This window comes from Scardinius erythrophthalmus (assembly GCF_964197995.2).
Source record: "Scardinius erythrophthalmus genome assembly, chromosome: 11".
NCBI lineage: Eukaryota > Metazoa > Chordata > Actinopteri > Cypriniformes > Leuciscidae > Scardinius > Scardinius erythrophthalmus.
This window is the reverse complement of record NC_138231.1, coordinates 37,715,388-37,737,837: the sequence shown is the minus strand read 5'-3', so window position 1 is coordinate 37,737,837 and position 22,450 is coordinate 37,715,388. Positions and strand designations below refer to the sequence as shown.

The 22,450-nt window shown below is 37.3% G+C and overlaps 3 protein-coding genes across 3 annotated transcripts; 1 reads left to right on the top strand and 2 right to left on the bottom strand.

The window, feature by feature from the left end:
• Positions 1 to 6,500: 6,500 nt before the first annotated feature.
• On the bottom strand, positions 6,501 to 15,327 carry ubr7 (ubiquitin protein ligase E3 component n-recognin 7). The gene is made up of 11 exons (XM_081379371.1): positions 14,775 to 15,327; positions 14,283 to 14,416; positions 13,285 to 13,345; positions 13,101 to 13,196; positions 12,147 to 12,200; positions 11,928 to 12,033; positions 11,178 to 11,293; positions 10,569 to 10,760; positions 7,592 to 7,772; positions 7,390 to 7,451; positions 6,501 to 7,294 (listed from the first exon to the last, which is right to left on the bottom strand). Exons 1-11 carry the CDS (start codon positions 14,904 to 14,906, stop codon positions 7,202 to 7,204), a joined length of 1,227 nt encoding a protein of 408 aa, XP_081235497.1. The 5' UTR covers positions 14,907 to 15,327; the 3' UTR covers positions 6,501 to 7,201.
• Positions 15,328 to 15,646: 319 nt separating this feature from the next.
• LOC308698956 (uncharacterized protein) lies at positions 15,647 to 17,788 on the top strand. Its single transcript, XM_081379463.1, has 2 exons — positions 15,647 to 15,967; positions 16,526 to 17,788. The coding sequence occupies exons 1-2, from the start codon at positions 15,772 to 15,774 to the stop codon at positions 16,633 to 16,635; spliced, it is 306 nt and encodes a 101-aa protein (XP_081235589.1). The 5' UTR covers positions 15,647 to 15,771; the 3' UTR covers positions 16,636 to 17,788.
• A 377-nt stretch (positions 17,789 to 18,165) lies between these two features.
• tmem251 (transmembrane protein 251) lies at positions 18,166 to 19,344 on the bottom strand. Its single transcript, XM_081379462.1, has 2 exons — positions 19,227 to 19,344; positions 18,166 to 18,788 (listed from the first exon to the last, which is right to left on the bottom strand). The coding sequence occupies exon 2, from the start codon at positions 18,771 to 18,773 to the stop codon at positions 18,345 to 18,347; it is 429 nt and encodes a 142-aa protein (XP_081235588.1). The 5' UTR covers positions 18,774 to 18,788; positions 19,227 to 19,344; the 3' UTR covers positions 18,166 to 18,344.
• Positions 19,345 to 22,450: the final 3,106 nt, after the last annotated feature.

Sequence of the window (22,450 nt, the reverse complement as noted above, 5' to 3'; positions counted from 1 at the left end):
GTAATAGTACTGTATTTTCACATACTCTCAAATATTATTATATAAGCATCTCTGGTTGTATTAGACCAGGTGGGACCTCTGTTGAATATCCAAACAATCCTCAGTCATATCCATCCCACGTTCCTAACTTTGAGTGCTTTCATTTGAGCACAAGAACTGTTTTGTTGGTTGAAAGCACAAACGTACTGAGAAATACTGAGGCTGTCAGATAAAAGTGCTCAAACGTTTTATACTCTCTAGTAAAAGGCTTGAGGTTTGGTTGGATGGTCGAATTTTTTTATATTTTTTTTGGACTGTTAAGAACTCACAGTTAGACCAAAGATGGGTTGGGGAGGATGTTTGTGTTGCTTGTTGAATCTCGAAAGCATTTTATTCACCAGGTTTCTGTCTCTCCTTGTCAGCTGAATTGAAACTGTCGGCTTGAGATTCATGTTAGTTACACAGACTCTTTGATGACTGTGACCATAGAAGGAACATTTATCATCGATTGATTTTGTTGATCCCTCCCCAGGTATTTTGGCCTATAAAGATAGCCTTAAGAGTTGATGTAGGGTTGTTTAGTACTGCTGTATCTGCAGTTATGGCCTTAAGACCTCACCTTGGGTAACGCAGTTCTCCATCTTAAATCACGTAAGGTATTCTGTGCCAGAGAGACTTTCTACCTCTGACCAGCTTCTCTCAACATGTATTCCAGTCAATTTGATTTTCCTTCTTTATATTCTTATCAACTTATTTAGACTTCTAGAGCCTCACCTTGAACATTTATCGCTGAGGGACCAGAACCAACAGTCAGAAATCTAATTTCCTCCACTTTCTAGCATATTTCTAAGGTTCCTCTCCTCATTTCTTTACACTCGCTTTTTTATTAGATTCAGCATAGCAGCTCATTTTTGTTTAGAAAGTGAGGACTGTGCCGTCTTACATGATAATGAACTCAATCAGGTGTTATGGCGGTAAGTTTGTGTTATTGTTCATCTACTCTTAGTTATTCAGAAATGTTAGCCGGCTGGTGCAGTTGCATTGCAACAAATGGGTCCTTCTGGACTCCTACTGCAGTGCACCTCTGAGTCAAGCCTGAAAGAGTCATGAACCCTGAGTGGGAGCGCTCCAGTTTGCCATCCCGTAAGCCTCAGAGGGTCAGATCCAAAAATAGATCCAGCATAGACCCTGGCTGGGGTACAAGTGATCTCCTTAGAGAGTCGACTGAGATTGGTTGGAGGCTGCTCGTCTCCTCTTAATGTCAAGGACGTGGTTCTACAGTTCTCTTTACGCCAGGCTTCTTCAGTCACTGATGCACATGGTTAAACCTTTCCTTGGGAATATGAGCAAACTTGATAATACACTAGTTTCAGCTTTCAGTAAGCAATTGATGATCCTCTCAAAATGCAATGCGTCGCAGCCTACTTAATCCTACCTTCCCTGACCTCATTCTGCAGCAAAAAGAGGAGGAGTTGAACCAATTTATTAACCACTTTTATTCAGAATAAATAAATGTTTTACCCTAGATTTGTTTCACAGAGCAGGTGTCTTCATTTTACCTTGCAGATCCTCCAGGCTTCATGTCGTCATGACAGTAACGATTCGATGTACCTGGCATGCGAATAGTTTTACCAGCAGTTTGCATGTTCTCCTCCTGATGTGCCGTAAGCTCTTGTCAAAAGTGCAGTCATTTAAATCCTCAGTGTTTCTGGTTTGTAACTCAGTATTTTTGAACTGTGGGTCCATCCCTCTGTACCAATGCCATTTTGAATTGGGTCATCTGAGGTCTGATGAGCAAAGACTTCTCGGTATGACATTTCTCTCTCTTTTTTTTTTTTTATGTAACTTAACTTAAGTAACTTGTTTTTTTTAAGGGACTGTTACCTGTAACTCTAAGCATTGAGTAATTGGCATCAGCGCTTCCCTTGGAGGCAGCCTAGAGGAGATCTGAGGTTTGTCATGTCATTCTAGTGAATCACATTCGCTGCGTAACCGTGACCCAAAATCGACAGATGGATATTTAGGCCTACTGCTGCTACTCTGAGGTTTTCCTGCCAGCGGAGAACATTATTTCTTGACGTCAGTGCCGTTCCCAGCGATCTAGTCCCGTGTAGACCCAGCCATGCCTTAATCTTAAGGGGGAGCTTAGGAAAACTCCTTAGATCACCTTCGCCTCTGCTATACTCAGGCCATTTTGAAGATGCTGAGAAGTCATTTATTTCATGTTCTAAAACCCCAATCAGATCATTTTGAGGGTGGGTTCTGATTGCTGCAAAAGTCAATGCACACAGTTGAAGGTATTATTTCACGTTTGAGATGCACACTGACCTCATAATTAATACATTTCTATCACAAATGCTATTTATTGTCATTTGGGTTCAGTCTGGTTTGTGGGCTGCTTGCCTGAGAGACTGTTAAGAGAATTGATTGGAAATGCATTTGAGCTCCCAGATGAGAAGCTTGAATCATTGTTTAGTCTGTGTTTTAGAACTCAAACTAGCCATTGTTTGACGTCAAATTGTCATTGTCTGAAATGATTGGGTTCGTTGACCATCTTAAACCAAGGAATAAAAGCTAAAACAGATGAAGGTACCCATTGCACTAAATTTTGATGTGTAACACTTGTTGTGGAATAGTGCCCTCTGTTGGCTCTATTGATTTATTTTTGACTGAAGTGTCTGTTTATTCAGTTCTAGATTCACAGCTGAGTCATTTTTCTTAAACATTCATTCCTAATCCTTTTAGTATATTTGCATGGCGTTGCGTTATTTATCTCCAAAGTGCCGCAAGGCTGACGTGAACCGAAGGTTTGTGTTTTTGGATGTGTGAGGGGCAAGGGAAGTTGTGTTTGAAGACTTACAAGTCAAGATCTCCAGGTTCTCTCTTGTGCTATCTCTCTTATGGAGACGATTTAGTGCCTTCCCTGCCTGAGGCTGGGCTTCCTCCACACCCCTTTCGTCTTATGCAAGCCCTTTCTACAAACCTCTGTTAAACCATCTCTTTGTAATACTGTAGCCAACGCTTAGTGTGCATAATGTTTATTTTGTCTTTCTTTTTTTCTTCAAAAAAAAATATTTTTCAAGATTTTTGGTACCTTTGATCACAGGCCTCAGAAATATGGTGTTTTGTTGTATGTAAAGTGTAAAGTTTTTATAAATATATATAAAACATGCGATATCTATTTGAGACTTTGTGTGTGTGTGTGTGTGTACATATATTTGTGTGTATATGTATATATATACACACATACAAAAAAAGCATTCTTTTGTGGAGTTGTGGAAAGTGTCTATTTTTCTATTCTTTTCTTTGGCCGGTGTAGTTATGAACTTTACTCTGCAATTAGGTGACTAATGTCTTGGAAATAAATAGTTTTGAGTTATAATGCTTGTGTGTGGTGTTTTTTTTTTTTTTTTTTTTTTCATTCATTCAAACTGATAAGCAGTGAGTAACACCTTGCCATTAGTGGGAAATGGGAGGGCAAAACACTGGGTCTCCATTCATTAACACTGTGCATTCAAACATTTTCATGCAGAAGTCATAATTCATCTTGACAATAACGTTTAAACTTAGAACCAACTGAAGCCACACTTATGCAAAATCACATATACTTCTGGAGGTAATTTATCAAGCTATATATATAAAGTTGATTTAGAAATTTTAATAATTTCAGAGTACAAGAGGTCCGAAACACGTTCACGTGTAATCTAGGCCTGGTTGTGTTTTAACTAGTTTTGAGAACTAAATGTTTGGCTTTAGTTGAAATGAAAGCTCCGCAAAAGTGAGGATGTGTGAAAAGCCCTTATAAGGATATTGTTTGGGCGCGTTTATGTAAATGACCATCGCTACAGGGACTCGCTCCCTCATGATACAGGAACAGGTTTTCAATTGCGGTGGCAAACGAGACGCAAAATTAAAAAAAAAATCTATTTTTTTAAAAGATAAAATAAAATGTATTGCTATGTATTTAAAATATACCATATCCAGTCAAATTAAAGCTTGATTTAATATATATATAAATAAAAAATAAATATTAGTGACCACCACTTATGCCTGTGGTACCAGTATTTGAAGTAAATTTCTAGTTTGTTCTAAAATTAGTAGAAATATGCAACTTTAAAGAAAAATGAAGAAAATTACAGTTCTTAAAAAGTGTTTAAAGTCCACATGAAATCAAAATTGACCATACTTACTTTGTTTGCCTAAATTGATCGTTTTGTGGTGAACAATTCATCCATGCAAGTCAATCCACACAAAAAAAATGTTTTGGCTTCGCAATCTTTAATCAAAATCTGAAAATGCCCCTCCCCTCTGCATTGGAGGACCTTCCCTGATGACGTAGACTTGACGGCTTGGTTTGGGAAATGCTAAACCACTCCCCTCAAACCGTTAGTCTGTTATGAGCAGAGATGGAGAGGAGGAGCGCTAGAGTAAAACCCTGCCCTCTGTTCAATATTCCGTTTCACTGGGAAATACGTCACAACACTGGAGAAAAGTCGTTTGCAACTTCCGGTTCACGCTGACTTGAATTTTTTATCTTTGTCCCTATTTCCACTAAGAGAGAATAGTTTTCTCTATTCTATGTCTGTGGTGTTACCATGACAGACTGTAACATCACAGGCAAATTAGCACAAATCTAGACTTTTCTAAAATGGAGGCTGCCATTTTAGAAATATTAATAAGACTGTATTTATCAAAATTTAGATGAAAATTTAAAAATAAAAAAATTCGGAGTTATCAGTATAACACCACAGACTCTTAATAAAGTGCGACACATGAAATTAATAGAAATTTAGTAAAATGAATGCGAATCAATCAACCCCTCATATCCGCAGTCACCTGCAATGACCTTTACACAAAGGAAACAGTCTAAACACAATTCAAAACTCTAAACAAAACTCCACAGCCATGAAGTTTATGGACAATCTTTTCTTTACATATAACTCCATTTTTTAAACAGTTTAATTACATTTGTTAAAATACATCTTAATCACAATATAACATCAGGGTTCTCAAGTTTTATCAAAATCTTGGAGTGAGATCACATGCGGTTGGGGGAGGAGCCTAATGGAGCCCCGCCCCCACCTGTCCCCGCCCCCCAATTTTACCCCTTGTTCATAATTAACCAGCACAAATTAAAAATAACAATTGGTAAATCTGATAAATGACAGAGCAATTAATCACATCAAATATACTCTTTAATGTTATATTTCAAAATTACAACTAAGTTACAAAAATTACAAAAATATAACAAATTGCTCCAAACAGTTTGGAAAAACAAATATTTTTGCATTTTGAATGTGTCTAGTCGAAATGGTATAATGATTTATTGTGTGGTGGGACATTGAGAACAAATGACATATTATTAAGGTATGTTAGTGTGTTTGTGTGTGTGTGTGTGTGTGTGTGTGTGTGTGTGTGTGTGTACACACAAGAGTACACACTCCAGCTTATGAAATGTGTTTTGTGTTGCTAGTGTTTGAAAAATACAAATGCATGGCAATCAATGATTAAAGTAACGTTATGTTTTGACAGGATATAAAATATTACCCAGAGCACTCTTGCTTTAATATGTATGTCTTAATGTAACCAGAAATACTATTAATACAGTATAATATATAATATAATTTAAAATAAAATAAATACATTTAAATTTATTTAAAATAAAATGAAGAAATACATCTTCATTCCTTCCCATACCCACTAACATTTCCCTTAGTTTCAGATAATGTAAGCTAGCCAAACTGAGCCAAAGCTTCTGGCCTGGTTGCAGAGTAGTTGTAGAGTTTTTGACTGCATCAATAATAATGTATACTATGGGCTATATATGAAATGTTCCAGCCTTAAAAATGTTAGACGAGCTTTCGTCCAACTTACCTTCTCCATCACGACGTGTGTTCGCGCGATGTTGTTGGTTACCTAGTAACGAACGTACGGTGGCCGAGAATCTTCCGTCAACTTCCGTGTGTTCGCGCATCTATGTTGCCTAGTAACGAACGCAATCTGGCCGAGATACGTGCTGGCGGCAGGAAACTTCACTTTGTGTGCCCGCGCCTCATATACAACGTTATATATAAAGCTTGTAGGACAACTTGGTTGGCATTGCCTTTTCAGCGTGAGAAATACACGGTGTGGCGTGTGAGCGTGTGAACTGGTTGAATTGCGTGTGTCTCACGGCCAATGCGTGAGACTTGAGAACCCTGATAACATTTTGTTACACACGAAATCTCTCAAACTCGATTAAATGTGAATTTTTTTTAAATTAACTTTTAACAGTGCACAAATGGTTTTCACCCTAGATTATATATATATGCAAGCATTTTATGACTTTTTTTTATTAATCTAGTGGCCTTGATTCGTTTTACCCTAAATGGTGTGTCGGTTATTAACAAAACTTTAAATTTGATTTAGAAATCCTAGAGGCTTTACTGACTTGTTCAACTAAATCTCATTTTTGTGCAAATGGAGGCTATTTCACCCTAATGGAGAGTTTCTGGGATAAACTGAGACATACATCACAGGGCCCAAATGTATTACCATGTTTATTTCTCAAAGGTAGGACATTAAAAAGTAACAGAATCTACACATGAAACAGGTTAAAACAAGATCAAATAAAAAGGGTTACTAGATCACAACAATGACTGAAATGAATAACCTGAAAAAGCACATAGGTTTGTGTTTCCTAAACAGATTTTTCCAATAGGCTGTAGCACTATTTACCCTGACACACACGAATGTGAATATTAGCCATCTCTTCAGAACAATTAATACTGAATGCAGTCATGTGATTGTGACTTTCCTAAGAGCCTTTTTCAGTATGTAACACCATTTTAAACTGCTTAAAAGAGAGAGCTCCTGAGGATTGACTGCAATTGCTGTTTTATGACATTATAGAAGTGCCTTTCCATACATCCATTGTTTTAAATCTTTCTGGACACTGAGAGCCAATCGTGACATGTTGAGCTGAACGTGATGCAAATTCAACCCCCTATTTGGAATGGCAGGATTACAGGGAAAGTATTACAGCTATATCTTTGGGAACACAGAACCTGTCATACATCACTAATATACAAGGTCAAAAATCATACAAGCTTATGAGGGTCTGAATTTAAACTGCATGTTTATTTTATAAAACCAGGAATGGCCTTGGAAAAAAGCTGGAGAAAAAGAAACATGTAAAGTTGGATGTAGCTGGTATGCTTGAAGTGTCAGCGTGAGAGACGGTTTAACTGCAGTAGTACTGGTCTGCGTTGGCTCTTCGTCTCTTGCGGCTTTGCTGCTGTTCAAAAAACTGGCGGATGTCCTCAGGTGTCACCACCTAAACGAGGAAAGAGAGGAGAAATTTAACACTAGATTGTACAAACTTATCTTCAGCCCAACAACACATTAAAAATATAAATATTTAATGCCTACCTTTCCTTCTGCTGCAAATCTCTGCAGATAGTCCTTCAGTTCTGTCTTCATGTCATTATATTCTGAGGAAAAATGTAATGGGAACGTCACAGTTGAATTGATAGTATATTGGGAGTAGGTCAATTTTAAATCTCACATCATGAATTCGTTTTGCTTTCACAGAAAAAAACAGATAGAGTTGCCAGTAAACCCAACTACTAACCATGGATGATCTCCAGCTGCTGAACCCGATTCAGGTTGTTTAAGGCCGACATCAAGGGGTCACGACCCTCGGCTCCACCCGCTTGTTCAGCCTGTTCTGTGGACTTGCCCTTGTTCTCATACGCCAGGACGGTGTCCATCTCATCCGTGAGGAAAGACACTCCTGTGTCAGCATAGAGGATCTAAGCAAACAAAGCCAATTAACATGAGACCAGTAACAAATAAGATATCCTCCTTATTCTCAAAAAACAATACAACTTTATCTATCTATTTATATGGTTAAAAATATAGTAAAAAATATTTACAGTGAAAAAAAAAAAATATATATATATATATACACTCACCTAAAGGATTATTAGGAACACCATACTAATACTGTGTTTGACCCCCTTTCGCCTTCAGAACTGCCTTAATTCTACGTGGCATTGATTCAACAAGGTGCTGAAAGCATTCTTTAGAAATGTTGGCCCATATTGATAGGATAGCATCTTGCAGTTGTTGGAGATTTGTGGGATGCACATCCAGGGCACGAAGCTCCCGTTCCACCACATCCCAAAGATGCTCTATTGGGTTGAGATCTGGTGACTGTGGGGGCCATTTTTAGTACAGTGAACTCATTGTCATGTTCAAGAAACCAATTTGAAATGATTCGAGCTTTGTGACATGGTGCATTATCCTGCTGGAAGTAGCCATCAGAGGATGGGTACATGGTGGTCATAAGGGATGGACATGGTCAGAAACAATGCTCAGGTAGGCCGTGGCATTTAAACGATGCCCAATTGGCACTAAGGGGCCTAAAGTGTGCCAAGAAAACATCCCCCACACCATTACACCACCACCACCAGCCTGCACAGTGGTAACAAGGCATGATGGATCCATGTTCTCATTCTGTTTACGCCAAATTCTGACTCTACCATCTGAATGTCTCAACAGAAATCAGGGCTCCAGACTAACTTTTCCACTGGTTGCACTGGTGCTACCAACTTTCTCAGTTGGTCGCACCAGCATATGATTTGGTCGCACCTTTTTTTTTTTTTTTTTGCTACATGCCATGGGATTAAACAATGCATGCTGATGAATAGTGGTCTTAATCTGCATACCCTAGTTTTGCACTGATGTAATAAGACTGACAGTGACACAAGACCTCATGTTAGCAAAAAAATAATCTTTTAACTCTAAAAAAAACAAATAAAAAAACTTTTATGTTCTTTAATGTTTGATTTTAATTTTACTGTATTCACATAGGGATGGGAATTGATAAGATTTTATCAATAATAATGCCACTGACGATTCTGATTATTGATCCGATTCTTTAACGATTCTCTTATCGATTCTTGATAGCACTGTGTGGAAAAATGTAGTCAAATGCTTTTCAAAAAAACAAGTGGTTTTATTTATTTTAAAGCTTAAGCTTGAGTAAGCAAACTGTACTTTTTATGTAATTTATGTAATAAATAGAACCTTATTGTAAAGTGTTACTGATTAGTACACCGATTCAGACGTCTCCTGAGTTCACTGTTGGAAAGATGAGTTGTTTTAACCATTCATTAAAATGAATCGGTTCAAAGGAGTCATTAGTTCGCGAATTGGACGTGTCATGCGCGTTGTGTGATTATCCCAGCAGATGGTTAGGACATGGACATCCAAGATTTGTGTCAACACAGAAAACATTTCATCACTGGATAGTTTTTTTCGTTTAATTAAAGTGTTTTTTTGTTTGTTTTTTATGTCAGCTGAATGTCCGGAACGCTTTTCAGAGAAGATAAGGCAACTTATTTAGCACAATTCACACCCAGCGGTAAATCAGGAAAAAAAAAAAATCTCCGAATGCTCCAAGGAAACTCTTCCGACCTTTTACCATCGTGTCGATTTATATTGATTAATATGCGCGCGGGAGAGAGAGCAAGACAGCGCCTAGTTTGGAGACGGTGAAGTCTTGTTTACACTCTCGCCTGACTCCGAAGAGAGAGAGAGAGAGTGCGCACGCGACCGGGGCTCTCTCTCTCTCTGCTCGTTCTTTCAGTTAAACATGCGCAGCAGTTCATCTACATTACTCACCGATCAAATAAGACTTTGGCGGGCGCTAAAACAAGTTCAATGCAGGAAAATTCATGCGTGAATTTAACTGAGTAGTACATGACCATGCACTCGCACAAATGCGACCACATCAAATTTTAACTCGCACATTCTCAAAAAATGGTCGCAGTCTGGAACCCTGGAAATCGAGACTCATCAGACCAGGCAACATTTTTCCAGTCTCCAACTGTCCAATTTTGGTGAGCTCGTGCAAATTGTAGCCTCTTTTTCCTATTTGTAGTGGAGATGAGTGGTACCCGGTGGGGTCTTCTGCTGTTGTAGCCCATCCGCCTCAAGGTTGTGCGTGTTGTGGCTTCACAAATGCTTTGCTGCATACCTCGGTTGTAACGAGTGGTTATTTCAGTCAAAGTTGCTCTTCTATCAGCTTGAATCAGTCGGCCCATTCTCCTCTGACCTCTAGCATCAACAAGGCATTTTCGCCCACAGGACTGCCGCATACTGGATGTTTTTCCCTTTTCACACCATTCTTTGTAAACCCTAGAAATGGTTGTGCGTGAAAATCCCAGTAACTGAGCAGATTGTGAAATACTCAGACCCGGCCCGTCTGGCACCAACAACCATGCCACGCTCAAAATTGCTTAAATCACCTTTCTTTCCCATTCTGACATTCAGTTTGGAGTTCAGGAGATTGTCTTGACCAGGACCACACCCCTAAATGCATTGAAGCAACTGCCATGTGATTGGTTGATTAGATAATTGCATTAATGAGAAATTGAACAGGTGTTCCTAATAATCCTTTAGGTGAGTGTGTGTATATATGTATATATATATATATATACATATTTATTTTTTTTTTTTTTTTTTTTTTTCTATGATGGCAAAGCTGAATTTTCAGCATCATTAAGTAAATGTGAACTGTAATGGGTGTGTTTGAGCTGTACCTTGCAGTCGGTGCAGGTGCAGAGTTTGGTGCGCCAGGCAGACGGCCAGAACACGGCACCCTGAGGAGCCCGGCTCCTCCTCGAAGCCTTCATCTCTCTCAGCCTGCAGCCGGAGCACGAGCCCTCCTCTGAGGAACCTTCAGCTTCCTCCGGGTGTTTACGCTTACAGGCGGATGTCCCGTTGACCTGCACCTGTCAGCAGAGAGAAGGTCGTCAAATCTTGATCACTCGTTTCTCTCTTGCTGTGTAGATGTTCAAATAAATTAATATTCCCCAGTCATACAGCTGGGTTGACAGCAACAAAACAATGTGGTGTAAATTCAATTTGGCTTGATTCCTTCAAATTATGGCTTGAGACAGATGACGCACGAGATGTGTTAATTCCCCAATGAAAACACTTTCTGATAACTACCGCCATCTTGTGGTGAGAAAGGGAAAACTGTGTCTAAAACGGCTTTAAATCTTTAGTGCATCTAGTATCTTGAAACACTTGTTCACTGCATATCTGTTGTTTAAAGGAGATATAAGTTAGGCAAGAGTTGCCATTTCATGAATCAGCCTCCTACTCCGAGACAAGACGACAGCCATTACACAGCAGAGAGCGAGTACCTTCTCATCTACAGGGTTCTTCAGGTTCTCGTTTTTTATCTTCTCTTCATCATTTTCTACCTCCACCTTCACGTCCTCTTCTCCTTTACATGGGCTTACTTTTGTTATGGGTGTAACTGATGCAAACAAGACAGAAGAAGCCGTCACAAATGTAGAAATGTTTAGAGAAAGATGCTAACTGACAAATGATATGTTAATGTACACTTCCGGTCAAAAGTTTGGGGTCGATATGATTTTGTACATATTTTTTAAAGTCCATCTATGCTGCATTTATTTTATTAAAAAATATTGTGAAATATTATTGTTTCCTATTTTTAGATATTTTAAAATGTAATTTATTATTGTGATGGCAAAGAAAAAATTTAAGCAGCCGTCCAGTTTTCAGTGTCACATGATCCTTCAGAAATCATTCTAATATGCTGATTATTATTATCTACGTTGAATACAGTTGTGCTGCTAATATTTTTGTGGAAACTGATGCATTTTTTTCAGGAACTTTTAATTAATTAAAAAGAAAAACATTTATTTGAAATAGAAATCTTTTGTAACATTATAAATGTCTTTACTGTCACTTTTGATTAATTTAATGTGTCCTTGCTGAACAAAAGTATTAATAATAAAAAAATCTTAATCCAAATGTTGAACGGTAGTGTACATTTAGATTCTCTCCCTTTAAAAAAAACAACAACTTTGCAGTCATACTAAATATCTGTAAATGCAAAATGGCAGCAGATAAAGGTATAACATTACCTGCAATATGTGCAGCATAGGTCCAAAGGAAAGGTGTTTTATTCATGCATGACTCGCAGATCATCTCTTGTAGTTCCACACAGTCTGGCACTACACAGCCTAAATGCTGATAGAGAAACACAAAGATGTTTTCAGACCAGAATAAGTTATGTTCCTTATCTACACACACACACACACTAGTTCAGGTCGTGCCGGAGTACAATCTGATTTGAAACTAACCCGACCATGGAGCCAGTCCTCACACACGATACACTGGATCATCTCATCTGCAACCTGGAGAGAGAAATTCACTCTAAATTTGTACATGTATATAATCTGAATAAAATATACTCAGTGTATAGGCCTATGATTTGAGGACATCAGCAAGTAGATATAGCTGCAGGCCAGAGAAATCCAAAATGGGGTGTGAACTGCCAAAGTGGGCGGTACCTCCAAAAAGGGACTTTTAACTAATGTAGTTGACTAACATTTCAAAATAAAAGTTTATAAATTAAACAGTTTCTTGCTGAAATATACAAATTAAGCTTACATAAAATTTAGGCATGCGTTAAAGCTACACTGTGTAGGATTTTCTCCCATCTAGCAGTGAAATTGTTTATGACTACCAACTGAATATTACTTTCTAGCCCCTCCCATTCCGAGGGCGTTTTAACTCCTGCGGTGGCCGTATTATTTCAAATCTGCCGGCAGTCGCGAGTAATCTCCCCCTCGCATTCGTCACGGTGCCACTGAGTGTAAAAACGCGAAAGGTGAAGCTTGAATTTCCAGGTATGTCCCTCTTTGGCTAATGTATTTTCAAGATTGATGCGCAACATGGCTGCCGCCAGTCGAGCGACTCGCTCGAGTCGTATGTATTCTAAATGGCAGATTCTACGCTTACGAGAATTAATGATTAATTGGTAGAAGTAATTACACATTAATGAGCACATATCATTTTGAAAGAACAAATATGTTTTTTGCTAAGAATCAACTTAAAAAAATTACACAGTGTAGCTGTGTTAGCTTCTTGGCATCAGGGAGCCGCAATCTATAGCGCTATCGCTTTTGAGTGCAAACTCACTTTATTGGTCTTTGGCTACGACAGTTAACGTTTTACTTCCAGTAGCTGTTGCAAGAAACAATAGGTGACAGAAAAATATTATAGAAAGGAACTCAAACTAAAATGCACATTACCTCGTCTTCTGGATCTGGGTAGGGTCTGTCACAAGTGCAATACAAGCCAAAAAAATTGTGGCTGTATTTGTTCCCTGAATTCACTTTCTCTTTATCCTGCATAACAGAAAATCTTAAATAATCACCATCACTACAGTTAAAACTGAAAGACACAAGCTCAAACTAATGGTAAAACATAACTTACCGCAAATAGCTTGCACTCCATTTCCCCAAACTTGTCGTTTCCACAATCACATCGAAAATTCCTGTAATATTAATAACGTTTATATTATGAATGCAGCTTCCGCATAACATAACCTCTGCAAATGATTTAAAGTAAGGTCAGTGCGCAATTAATTCCAAACTGTCTATTAAAGGGGTCATATAATGGTACATGCACTTTTACAAATTGATTGTACTGAAATGTGTGTTGGCAGTGCCTGTACACAACCATCATAAAATGATAAAAATCCATTCAGTGTTTTTTTTAATCTTCTTATATGTTCTTCTTATAGTGTTTTCTTACAATACTAATGAGAATTTATAATTAAAGTATATTACAAACTTTTAATTTAGACCCTAAAGAATCATATTAGCTTGTCCAAAAATGGCATTATATGACCCCTTTAAGAAAACTTGATGCTTCATTTTATTTTCTCCAGATCTCCATGTGGAATTTTCCTTGCATTAAAGTCAGCATGAAACGCAAGTTTTGATAGTCTTTACTTCTTTATTGTGACATATATCCGAGCGAAACGGCTTCTCTAACAAGAAAGAAAATGTAGGGCAGGACTTTTGTCCATTAGGAATTGTTTGGATCCTTTGCTGTGAACTCATGTGAGTGACTGCCTTTAATCAAAGTTTATTTGATTAAATATTATGAGGGCACATTCATTTTAAAAAATAATAATAATGTGCATTGATAATTAATTTATAATAAATACTGCAACATTACATAAAAAAACAAGAATTGTCCATTTTGATTTCTTGCTGAATTTAAACCTATTTTTCTTGTGACAGGTCTCTGTTTCACTCACATTGCCTAAGATGCTGCCAGTGACAAATATGTGAACTGCTAAATAATCTCACTGCCATAATGACAAAAATATTATGAATAAAAATGTCAAACTACGCATTTCAGCTTTGCTTAAATGGGTTAGAGCACCAGCAAAAATTACAGCTGGTTATTGTAGCAATATTCACCTCTTAGTATACAGCTCAAAAAGGTCATGGCCTTCATGGCACTTGTAGGAACATGCCAGACAGACACCAGCTGGCTCTCCTCCCTTTGGTGTGCAGGTGTTGCAGGCATACAGAGCCTGACGCTTCACATGTCCCTGTGAGGACAAAAGGAAAATCACCTTGTTTTTAGGACATGTAGCTTATTTTCATCCTAAGAATATGAATGTAAATGCAGAGCATCTGCTGACAACTACTGTTAGATGTTTAACTGTACTAAAAAGGATTCTTGCTTCTGCTACTGTGTTCATGCAATAAGGTTTATTTCCAAACAATAACAACGAATTAAGCATAAGAATGAAGGTATTACGCTAACCCCAAACCAAAACAATCCACTTTATAACACTTTATAAGAATAACGTTAATCGGTAAGATGAAAAAGCCCATGTCAAGTTATAATCAGCGTGCTAAAAACAATATTACACAAGAAGACTGTGTTCATATAACACGTCAAACCTCTGGATACGAGCATTTCTCTGAATCACTCCCTCCCAGAACCGCGGAGGCTTCGTTCTCCAGTTCTTCATCCTCCTCTAGGACGTCCACCAGGGATACAGTAGCCTCCTCCGCTCCATCATTTGCCGCCATCCTTGAAGAGACGAGCGCAAAAAAATCTTTCCAGTTCCTGTTCCAGGGCACGAAACGAAACACGAACTGACTGACCTCTCAACGAGATCACGTTTTATTTGCGACTGAGAGTCCACTGTAATATTAAAAAAAGGAAAGATGTGTGAACGTGTCAAGCGGTTTGACATAACCTGAAGAATTTATAGGGATTAACTGTGACAATAACAAAACCAATGCTGCTTCCGGTTTATGCAAATCCATGATGTTTTGGCGGGAGAGTTGCAGGGATAAACAGTAACTTATATAGTTATTTTTTCTCACTAACGTGTATTAACACATTATACCACATAATCTCACTGATTCTGGATAAACAGGAACATTTTGAAATTTCGCGAAGCCAATTCGATGGGTCAAGGTTCAAAGGGTAAATCAGTGTTGCCATGTCCACTTATTATTACTAGTAAGTCTCTTATACATATGGGTGTGTGATTTTTAGAGGCTTGGGCCTATGTCTAAAATACAGTCAATGAAATGATCAATGAAATGAACCCTCAGACTAAAATGCATATTTGAGCTGTTTTAACTGAAAGCAAATTGAACTGACCCATAGTAAAATATATCAGTGCATTGTATTGTTTCGAAGATGCACACCAGTAATTTTTTTTTTTTTTTTCTAAGGCATGTTTATAAAAGCTACTTAGATTTCCTAATTAAACTAAGGCCTAACCCTGGCTTAATCTCTAAGCCCTGTCTGTAAAACCAGGCCTAAACGTTTCGTTTCTCCATAGTTCAGAAATAACGCCTCCTCAAACAAGTTTTGTTATCGTCCAGGTTGCATGTATTTCTTGTAAGATCTGGCAACCGAGTGACAGTGTGCATCTTCAACATGGCAGCGTGCGAGCTGAACGGAGAGCTGAAGTACAGAGATGGACAGACAAACCAGTTCACAGTACAAGTAGATGGCGATTTGAAATCACTATTAACTGGCATCAAGAAATTAAATGCCGATATATCGGTAGTCTTGACGGCTCTTGTTGAGCAGGAAAAGGGTTCAGCGGACAATAGCAGAGGGGTTCTGGATGGTAAGATGCTAAAATGAAGACTGGGTCGTTCGTGGGAAACCAACCAAATAGAAATAAAAAACACAACACTTGCAAAGTGGCTAAAACCTGTGTGTATTATTGTGTAATGCAGGTGTCAGCGAGCTCCTTTCTTCTATCGCTTATCAGAAATGTTCATTAGTGACCTAACAGGCTACCATTTTTTATTTACTTACTTCAGGATAATACTTTATTACTTCCTTATTCTTATTACAATTAAGACATTTAACTGTCAGTGTCCCGGTAGCAAGACACTTTGCTCACTTTTTATTTATTGCCTTTTTCCCCCCATTACATATTCCTGCAATTAAACTGGGTATCACTCGAAAGCTTAAACATTACAAATTCCCCCTTTGAAACCCGTTTTGGAATTGGACATTTCGTTATGATGGAAACGGTATTTTTTGTGATATCAACTTCAAATTTGAATGCAATAATCTGCTGAATGTCTTCTTTAATCAGTGTCTGTGCTCAAAAAGGTGCCAGTAAACAAGTTCAGTAATTGTAACTTTTCTTTCTCTATTTGAACCCATGTTATAGATGATGAGGACGAGGACAGTGACGAAGAGGATAGTACCACAGGAATGACCACCAAAAAAAAGTCAAAGTCAGAACCTCCAAACAAGAGGATAAAGACCTTACGGCCGTGATCTTCAGAACTGTCATTCTTCTGTTATGGCCTTTATTGCATAAAAAGGTGTTTGTACATAATTGCTCTCCTTTTTACTTTTATGACAGCATTGGGATTTTGCCTTATTTTGTTTCCATAAAAAATATCTGATGTTATTTTTGATAACTTCAGTTTCTTATAAAAGGAAAAACATAATAGAGCAAAGGGGAAATTGTTTTATCATTACACTTTTCCTGTGATAAACTGTTACAGATTGACATTGGTTATCAGTACTGAAGTTTCTTCAGGTAACGGGTAATAATAAACCATTGCGCAATAAATTGTCAGTGTAACAATTTCAAAAGAATATGCACCGCACATTACATTTCTTTATTGATTTTTGTCAGAATCCAGAGTTGTTTCAAACCACAGTGTGTTAAGTTTGCAATGGAAAGTAATCAACAGGTACCTTTAAACATTATAAATTCACAGTCAAGCCCTTTTAGACAAAAACAACTTGCCTTTTTTTTAGCATTTCAACAAATCAATGAAACCAACCATCCACATGTAACCAAAGGCATTGTAACCACAAAAGAAGTGATTTTAACGATCGAAACACTTGGGTCTGTGGCACAATCTAACGTTGAGACCCATGGTCAGACTCATGACAACCTACCACACCCATAACCTTTGCCTTTCTTATGCAAGATAAGATTATTCACGCTGTAAAATGATACTGATATCCCTCAACAATAAGACATGAGATTGAGTACACTATTTCACAAGACAAGAATATGAACTTGTTTTCAGAAACGCACAGATGTCTTTTCTCTGAGGACACTTGAATATCACTATGATACAGAATTAGTATTTGTCAAATAAACACAAATTAAGAAATAAAAGGAAATATACTATCTTTCCATGACTAGAGCTGACAAGAAATCATACTTGAACAAAATACTGATATTAAAATGTATTCATCACAGATTGTTTTTTTAATACAAAAGTTTTTTATTACAAATTCTTTCATTGTTCTCTCCTTGAGTGCATTTTATTTTCAAGACAAGTAAAAAGATGGACACTTATAAACAAATGGGAAACATGTGGTACCACTGTCAGTAGTTTTCTTATTTTCCTCTAATACAGTGTCCACTGGAGTTGAGAACAAACAATAAAAATCCATTGGCCTCTGGAAACATTTACACTCCTTGATTAATTTTGATTTATAGGAAATCTACCCATCTTTAGAAGTGTAATTCAAGTAGTTCATGCAGCCCCATCAACATTCTCCACATCTTGGACTATGGCTTAATTGCCTCCATTTAGGCTACTTAAAGTTCATGTATCAAATTTAATTTAATTTCTTAAGTTTCAATTAAATCAAGATGAAACTTCTAGAAAAGGTACTTTAAGACTGAGCCGACATGGAAAATACTTCTGGATCCTGTGATTAATCTACTTTGATTAAAATGCAGACCAAATTTGCCAATCAGTTTGAAAGAGTATGAAACCTTAATAGCCTATAAGTCCTTATTTTGCTAAAAAAATAAAAACACACAAAAACTGACGTGGAACTGCAGATGACTCAAACAGAAAAAGAAAAATTCAAAGAAAATAATCCCAAGCACTGTCCTCATTTAATTCCCAAAACAAAAGAAGTCAGGGCCAAGTATTAAAAATTAATAATCTTATTTATAAATGCACTTTTGTATCGCACCAAGATCTGATCCCACATCTTAAACGATCACTTCAAGTGTCAATCAGCTGCAGCCTGCTGATCTGATTGGAGGCCTTGGCAAAGGTTTGATGACGGTTGCAGAGAACAGCGAGGCAGATGGGCAGAATACAGTATCCTACAGTCTTGGGGTCCGCCCTTGTGCAGGAGTATAGAAAGAGAAACACCTGGAGGTAGGGAATGAGGAAAATGGTGGCCCACACCCAGAAGGGCAGAAGGAGAAGTCTCGTTTTCAGAGTCATTGTCCATGAGGTTGAAGAAGGGGAAGAGGAAGAAGCATCTCCTGACCATTTTGTCTGAGCTCCAGAAGCCTTTTCTACGTGTGCCAGTGCAAGTCGGTTGTATGTTTGGCTGATCTCAAATATATAATACACTGCAGCGACACTGGCCAACAAGTACAGTCCGACACCTATCCACCCCATCCGCTGGCGGAAATTCATCATTCTCCATGCTCTTCTCTGGAAAAACAAAGTCAGAGAATGCATTCAGTGCAACCGCTGACAAGAAACCAAACACTTGCATAATTGTTGTGAACCCATGTGATCAATGGTCTGATTACTGCTTAGGTTTCAGGAAATAAATGAAAGGAGCTCAACTTCAACTGTAAACCACCATTATATTATCAAATATAAAACGTACAGCAAATAATAAAATACTTATTTTTCGAAACAATTAGCTTTTTTGACGTTGTACGAAACACATTACTAATCTAATTATTAAATATAACACTGAAGAAACAAACATGAAGTCTTTTGAACAGAAGAAGGCTCACACCATATGGAGTTTTCTTAAAGCTGTTGACTAGTAACGTTACTGTTGTGTCATTTTATAGCAATACGCCCCCATCATATCGACTAAACACATGATTTCATTATGTTACATTAAGTGTTACTTACTGTGATCACACGATCAATCCATTTTGCACGGTTTTCAGGGCAATACGTTTTTCAATCCAAAACACACAACCCTGTCACAGGATTGTTGTCATAGGACCCACTTCCTGGAATGGCAAACATCCGGGAAGTTCCTGTGAATCTTCGGAGACTTTATTATAAACCTCACAAAGGACTCTACTGCCCCCTAGAGCCTTCCTGTCATATATGCAATGATTTTATTTTTTGCTAACAATTTGAGTTGATTTGTGTTCATGTTAACTGACAGAACTGGTATAATCTGAATCAGCAGGTCATCTTGTTTTTAATTTGAATTATGTTGCAGGAACCACAAATATTGCACAAAGATTTTTAGAATTGTTATGGTGGTTATGGGGGTAAATTAACAATTATTTTGAAAAATATGAATAATCATTTTAGGCCCTAAACACATGATGCTGGTGGTGGGTCTGGTCTTGTACCTAATATACATTTTCACCATTCTCAGTAGCGATAAAAGGTAGATTACACGTTTGTCAGGCGGGACCGGTCGTGTTTGCTGCTGAGAGGAAATCAATGGTGAACGTGTGGGAAGTATGTCGACAAAGCTTGACAATACTGTCAATAGTGCTGGGTAGTAACAGATTATATGTTATCTGGATTACGTATTCCCATTCCAAAAATGAAGTACTTGTTTTAGATTACATTATGTTTTTAAATACTTGTAATCACATGATTATCTACATGTTATTCTCACAATTCTCACAACCTTTTGGTCAGCTGAACTTCTTTGACTTAATATATTTGCTTGAAGAACCTTCTGAGATTTTAAGGTAATAAGAAATAGCAGGTCAATACTAGATAATAATGATGATAAATAAATAATCGTTTTAATCTAATTAAGTTCACTGTTCTCTGATGTCAGTTAATGGTCACATGACATGCTAAACAAATAAAATATATTTTAATCTTTTTAGTAAGTTTTTTACTTTGATTGTTTTCTTTAAAAATATGAATTATTTATTTTTTACATTTTATGATGTGATTACTCTCTCACAAAACTGCAGTTCCTTCATGAACCCCATGCAGTCTGGGAAACCATGATGTAATATTTAGGCCTATGCACTTCATGTTGTTGATAACAAAGAATGGAATATATATTTTCTTTCTCTTTGTATTTTTATATCAATATGGAACAAAATTATCCTATTCAAATCAATGTGATAAACGAGTTAGGTCAAAAGTAATCTAAAAGTAATAAAAAAGCAGATGTGGAAGTAACGAATTACAACTACTCACGTTATTGTAATTAAGTCGTTTTTTTTCGGGCTACATGTACTTTTTTAGTAGGCTATATTTTTAAATCTGTAATTTTACTTGTACTTATGTAGCCCACATATTAAGCTACCTTTCTGGGCCTTGAAAGTGGTTATAATGTTGCAGTCTATGTGGGGTCAGAAAGCTCTCAGATTTCATCAAAATAAATTCATTTGTGTTTCAAAGATGAACCGTTTTTTTGGGTTTGGAACGAAATGAGGGTGAGGAATTTATGACATAATTATCATTTTTGGGTGAACTAACTCTTTAACATGCATTGCTGCATATAAAAATTCAGTGTTGTCATAAGTTAGGTCAAAAGGCTAATCTAAAAGTAATCCAAAAGCAGAGGTGGAAGTAACGAATTACAACTACTCACGTTACTGTATTTATTTTTTTTCCGGAAGGCTACTTGTTCTTTTTTGAGTACATTTTTAATATCTGTAAATATTAAGCTAAGTAGCCTAATCTAGGCTACTTCGCTACTTATAAAATCAACGGACCGATAAAAAACCCAGATATTTGGACTGAAAAAAGTTGCCGCAGCCGCAGGTTTTGAGTTTGAAGAGCTGGTCAAGGCAAGGAGCTAAGAGTGATTAATGGACTGAAAGTTTGGAGAAACAACAAACTACATAGCAGTGTTGTCAAAATATCTATATTTTGTTACATATCGATACTGAACTATCTGCAGTGTAGGCCTACACTGAGACCATCTGCTGCGCGTTCTCATTATCTCATCTCTCCGACAGCGACTTTGACACACCCGCCTCCTGTTTGCAGGTATTGCGCATAATTTTAATCATAACCGGAGGTTTCTATGGCATATTTTAATGGCAAATATCGCGAGCGCAATTTTTGTAACGCAAGGGATGGACACATTCATGTAATCGCAGAAAACTGGACGCGAGCTCTCAAATATACGAATGAACTGGACTCAGATATCGAGTGTGCGCTTTCAGACTGTGCCATGTTATGTGCAATCGCTAATCTCTCCAAGTGGTTCTTCTCACTGCAGAGTCAAATGATGTCCAGCTGCAATCTCTCCATGCTCTTAAATTAAACGTTCACTGTAAAAAAATTGCTGTAGTTTTGCAGCTGTTTGCCAGTAACTTACTGTAGATTTAAATTTATGTTATTTACTGGCAACAGTTTGTTCAAAGTTAAATGAACATTAAACATTAACAAGTCTTTGTCTTTAAAGAATAAAATTCTAAAATAACAATCTAATGCAAAGCATTCTGGGAACCAGAAATCTTCGTCAACCTTTTTCTGTTTTTTTCCTTCAGATTTTGGTTCCCAGAATGCTTTGCATGAGGATGTTATTTTAGTTTTATTCTGTAAAGATAAAGACTTGTTAATGTTTAATGTTCAATTAATTTTGAACAAATTGTTGCCAGTAAATAACATCAATTTAAATCTACAGTAAGTTACTGGCAAGTAGCTGCCAGTAATACTGTAATTTCTACAGATTTTTCTAACAGTGTTGTCAAAAGTTACCAACCTTAGATGAAAATGCTACAGGAAATCTTATTGGCTGTAAGTGAAATGCACCAGGAAGTCTTTTAACAATCAAATGTGGAGTTTTTCTTTTTCTTTTTTTACAATGTGAATGTATGTTAGAAATGTTTCGGAATGGGGCACTTGTATAATTTGTACATATAAATAACCTAGTCTGTCTAACTGCATTGCTACATTGTACAGTAGGTCAAACAGCACTATGTTCGATTTTTAAATAAACAACATATTATATGGCTCTTAAAGGGTTAGTTCACCCAAAAATGAAAATTCTGACATTAATTCCTCACCTTCATGTCGTTCCAAACCTGTAAAACCCGTTCATCTGACCCTATACCCTATACTGCAACATCATAACCACTTTCAAGGCCCAGAAAAATAGTAAAGACATCACGTTTTCTACGTGCAACAGCATC

What these genes read in the sequence shown, in the direction of transcription:
- ubr7 (XM_081379371.1), bottom strand. Translation starts at nt 14,906, where the DNA reads ATGGCGGCAAATGATGGAGCGGAGGAGGCTACTGTATCCCTGGTGGAC. An exon ending in CTATGCTGCACATATTGCAG is followed by an intron (nt 11,294 to 11,927) that starts GTAATGTTATAC and finishes TGTTTGCATCAG; the next exon opens with TTACACCCATAACAAAAGTA. An exon ending in GCACCTGCACCGACTGCAAG is followed by an intron (nt 7,773 to 10,568) that starts GTACAGCTCAAA and finishes TTGTTTGCTTAG; the next exon opens with ATCCTCTATGCTGACACAGG.
- LOC308698956 (XM_081379463.1), top strand. Translation starts at nt 15,772, where the DNA reads ATGGCAGCGTGCGAGCTGAACGGAGAGCTGAAGTACAGAGATGGACAG. An exon ending in TAGCAGAGGGGTTCTGGATG is followed by an intron (nt 15,968 to 16,525) that starts GTAAGATGCTAA and finishes CCCATGTTATAG; the next exon opens with ATGATGAGGACGAGGACAGT.
- tmem251 (XM_081379462.1), bottom strand. Translation starts at nt 18,773, where the DNA reads ATGATGAATTTCCGCCAGCGGATGGGGTGGATAGGTGTCGGACTGTAC.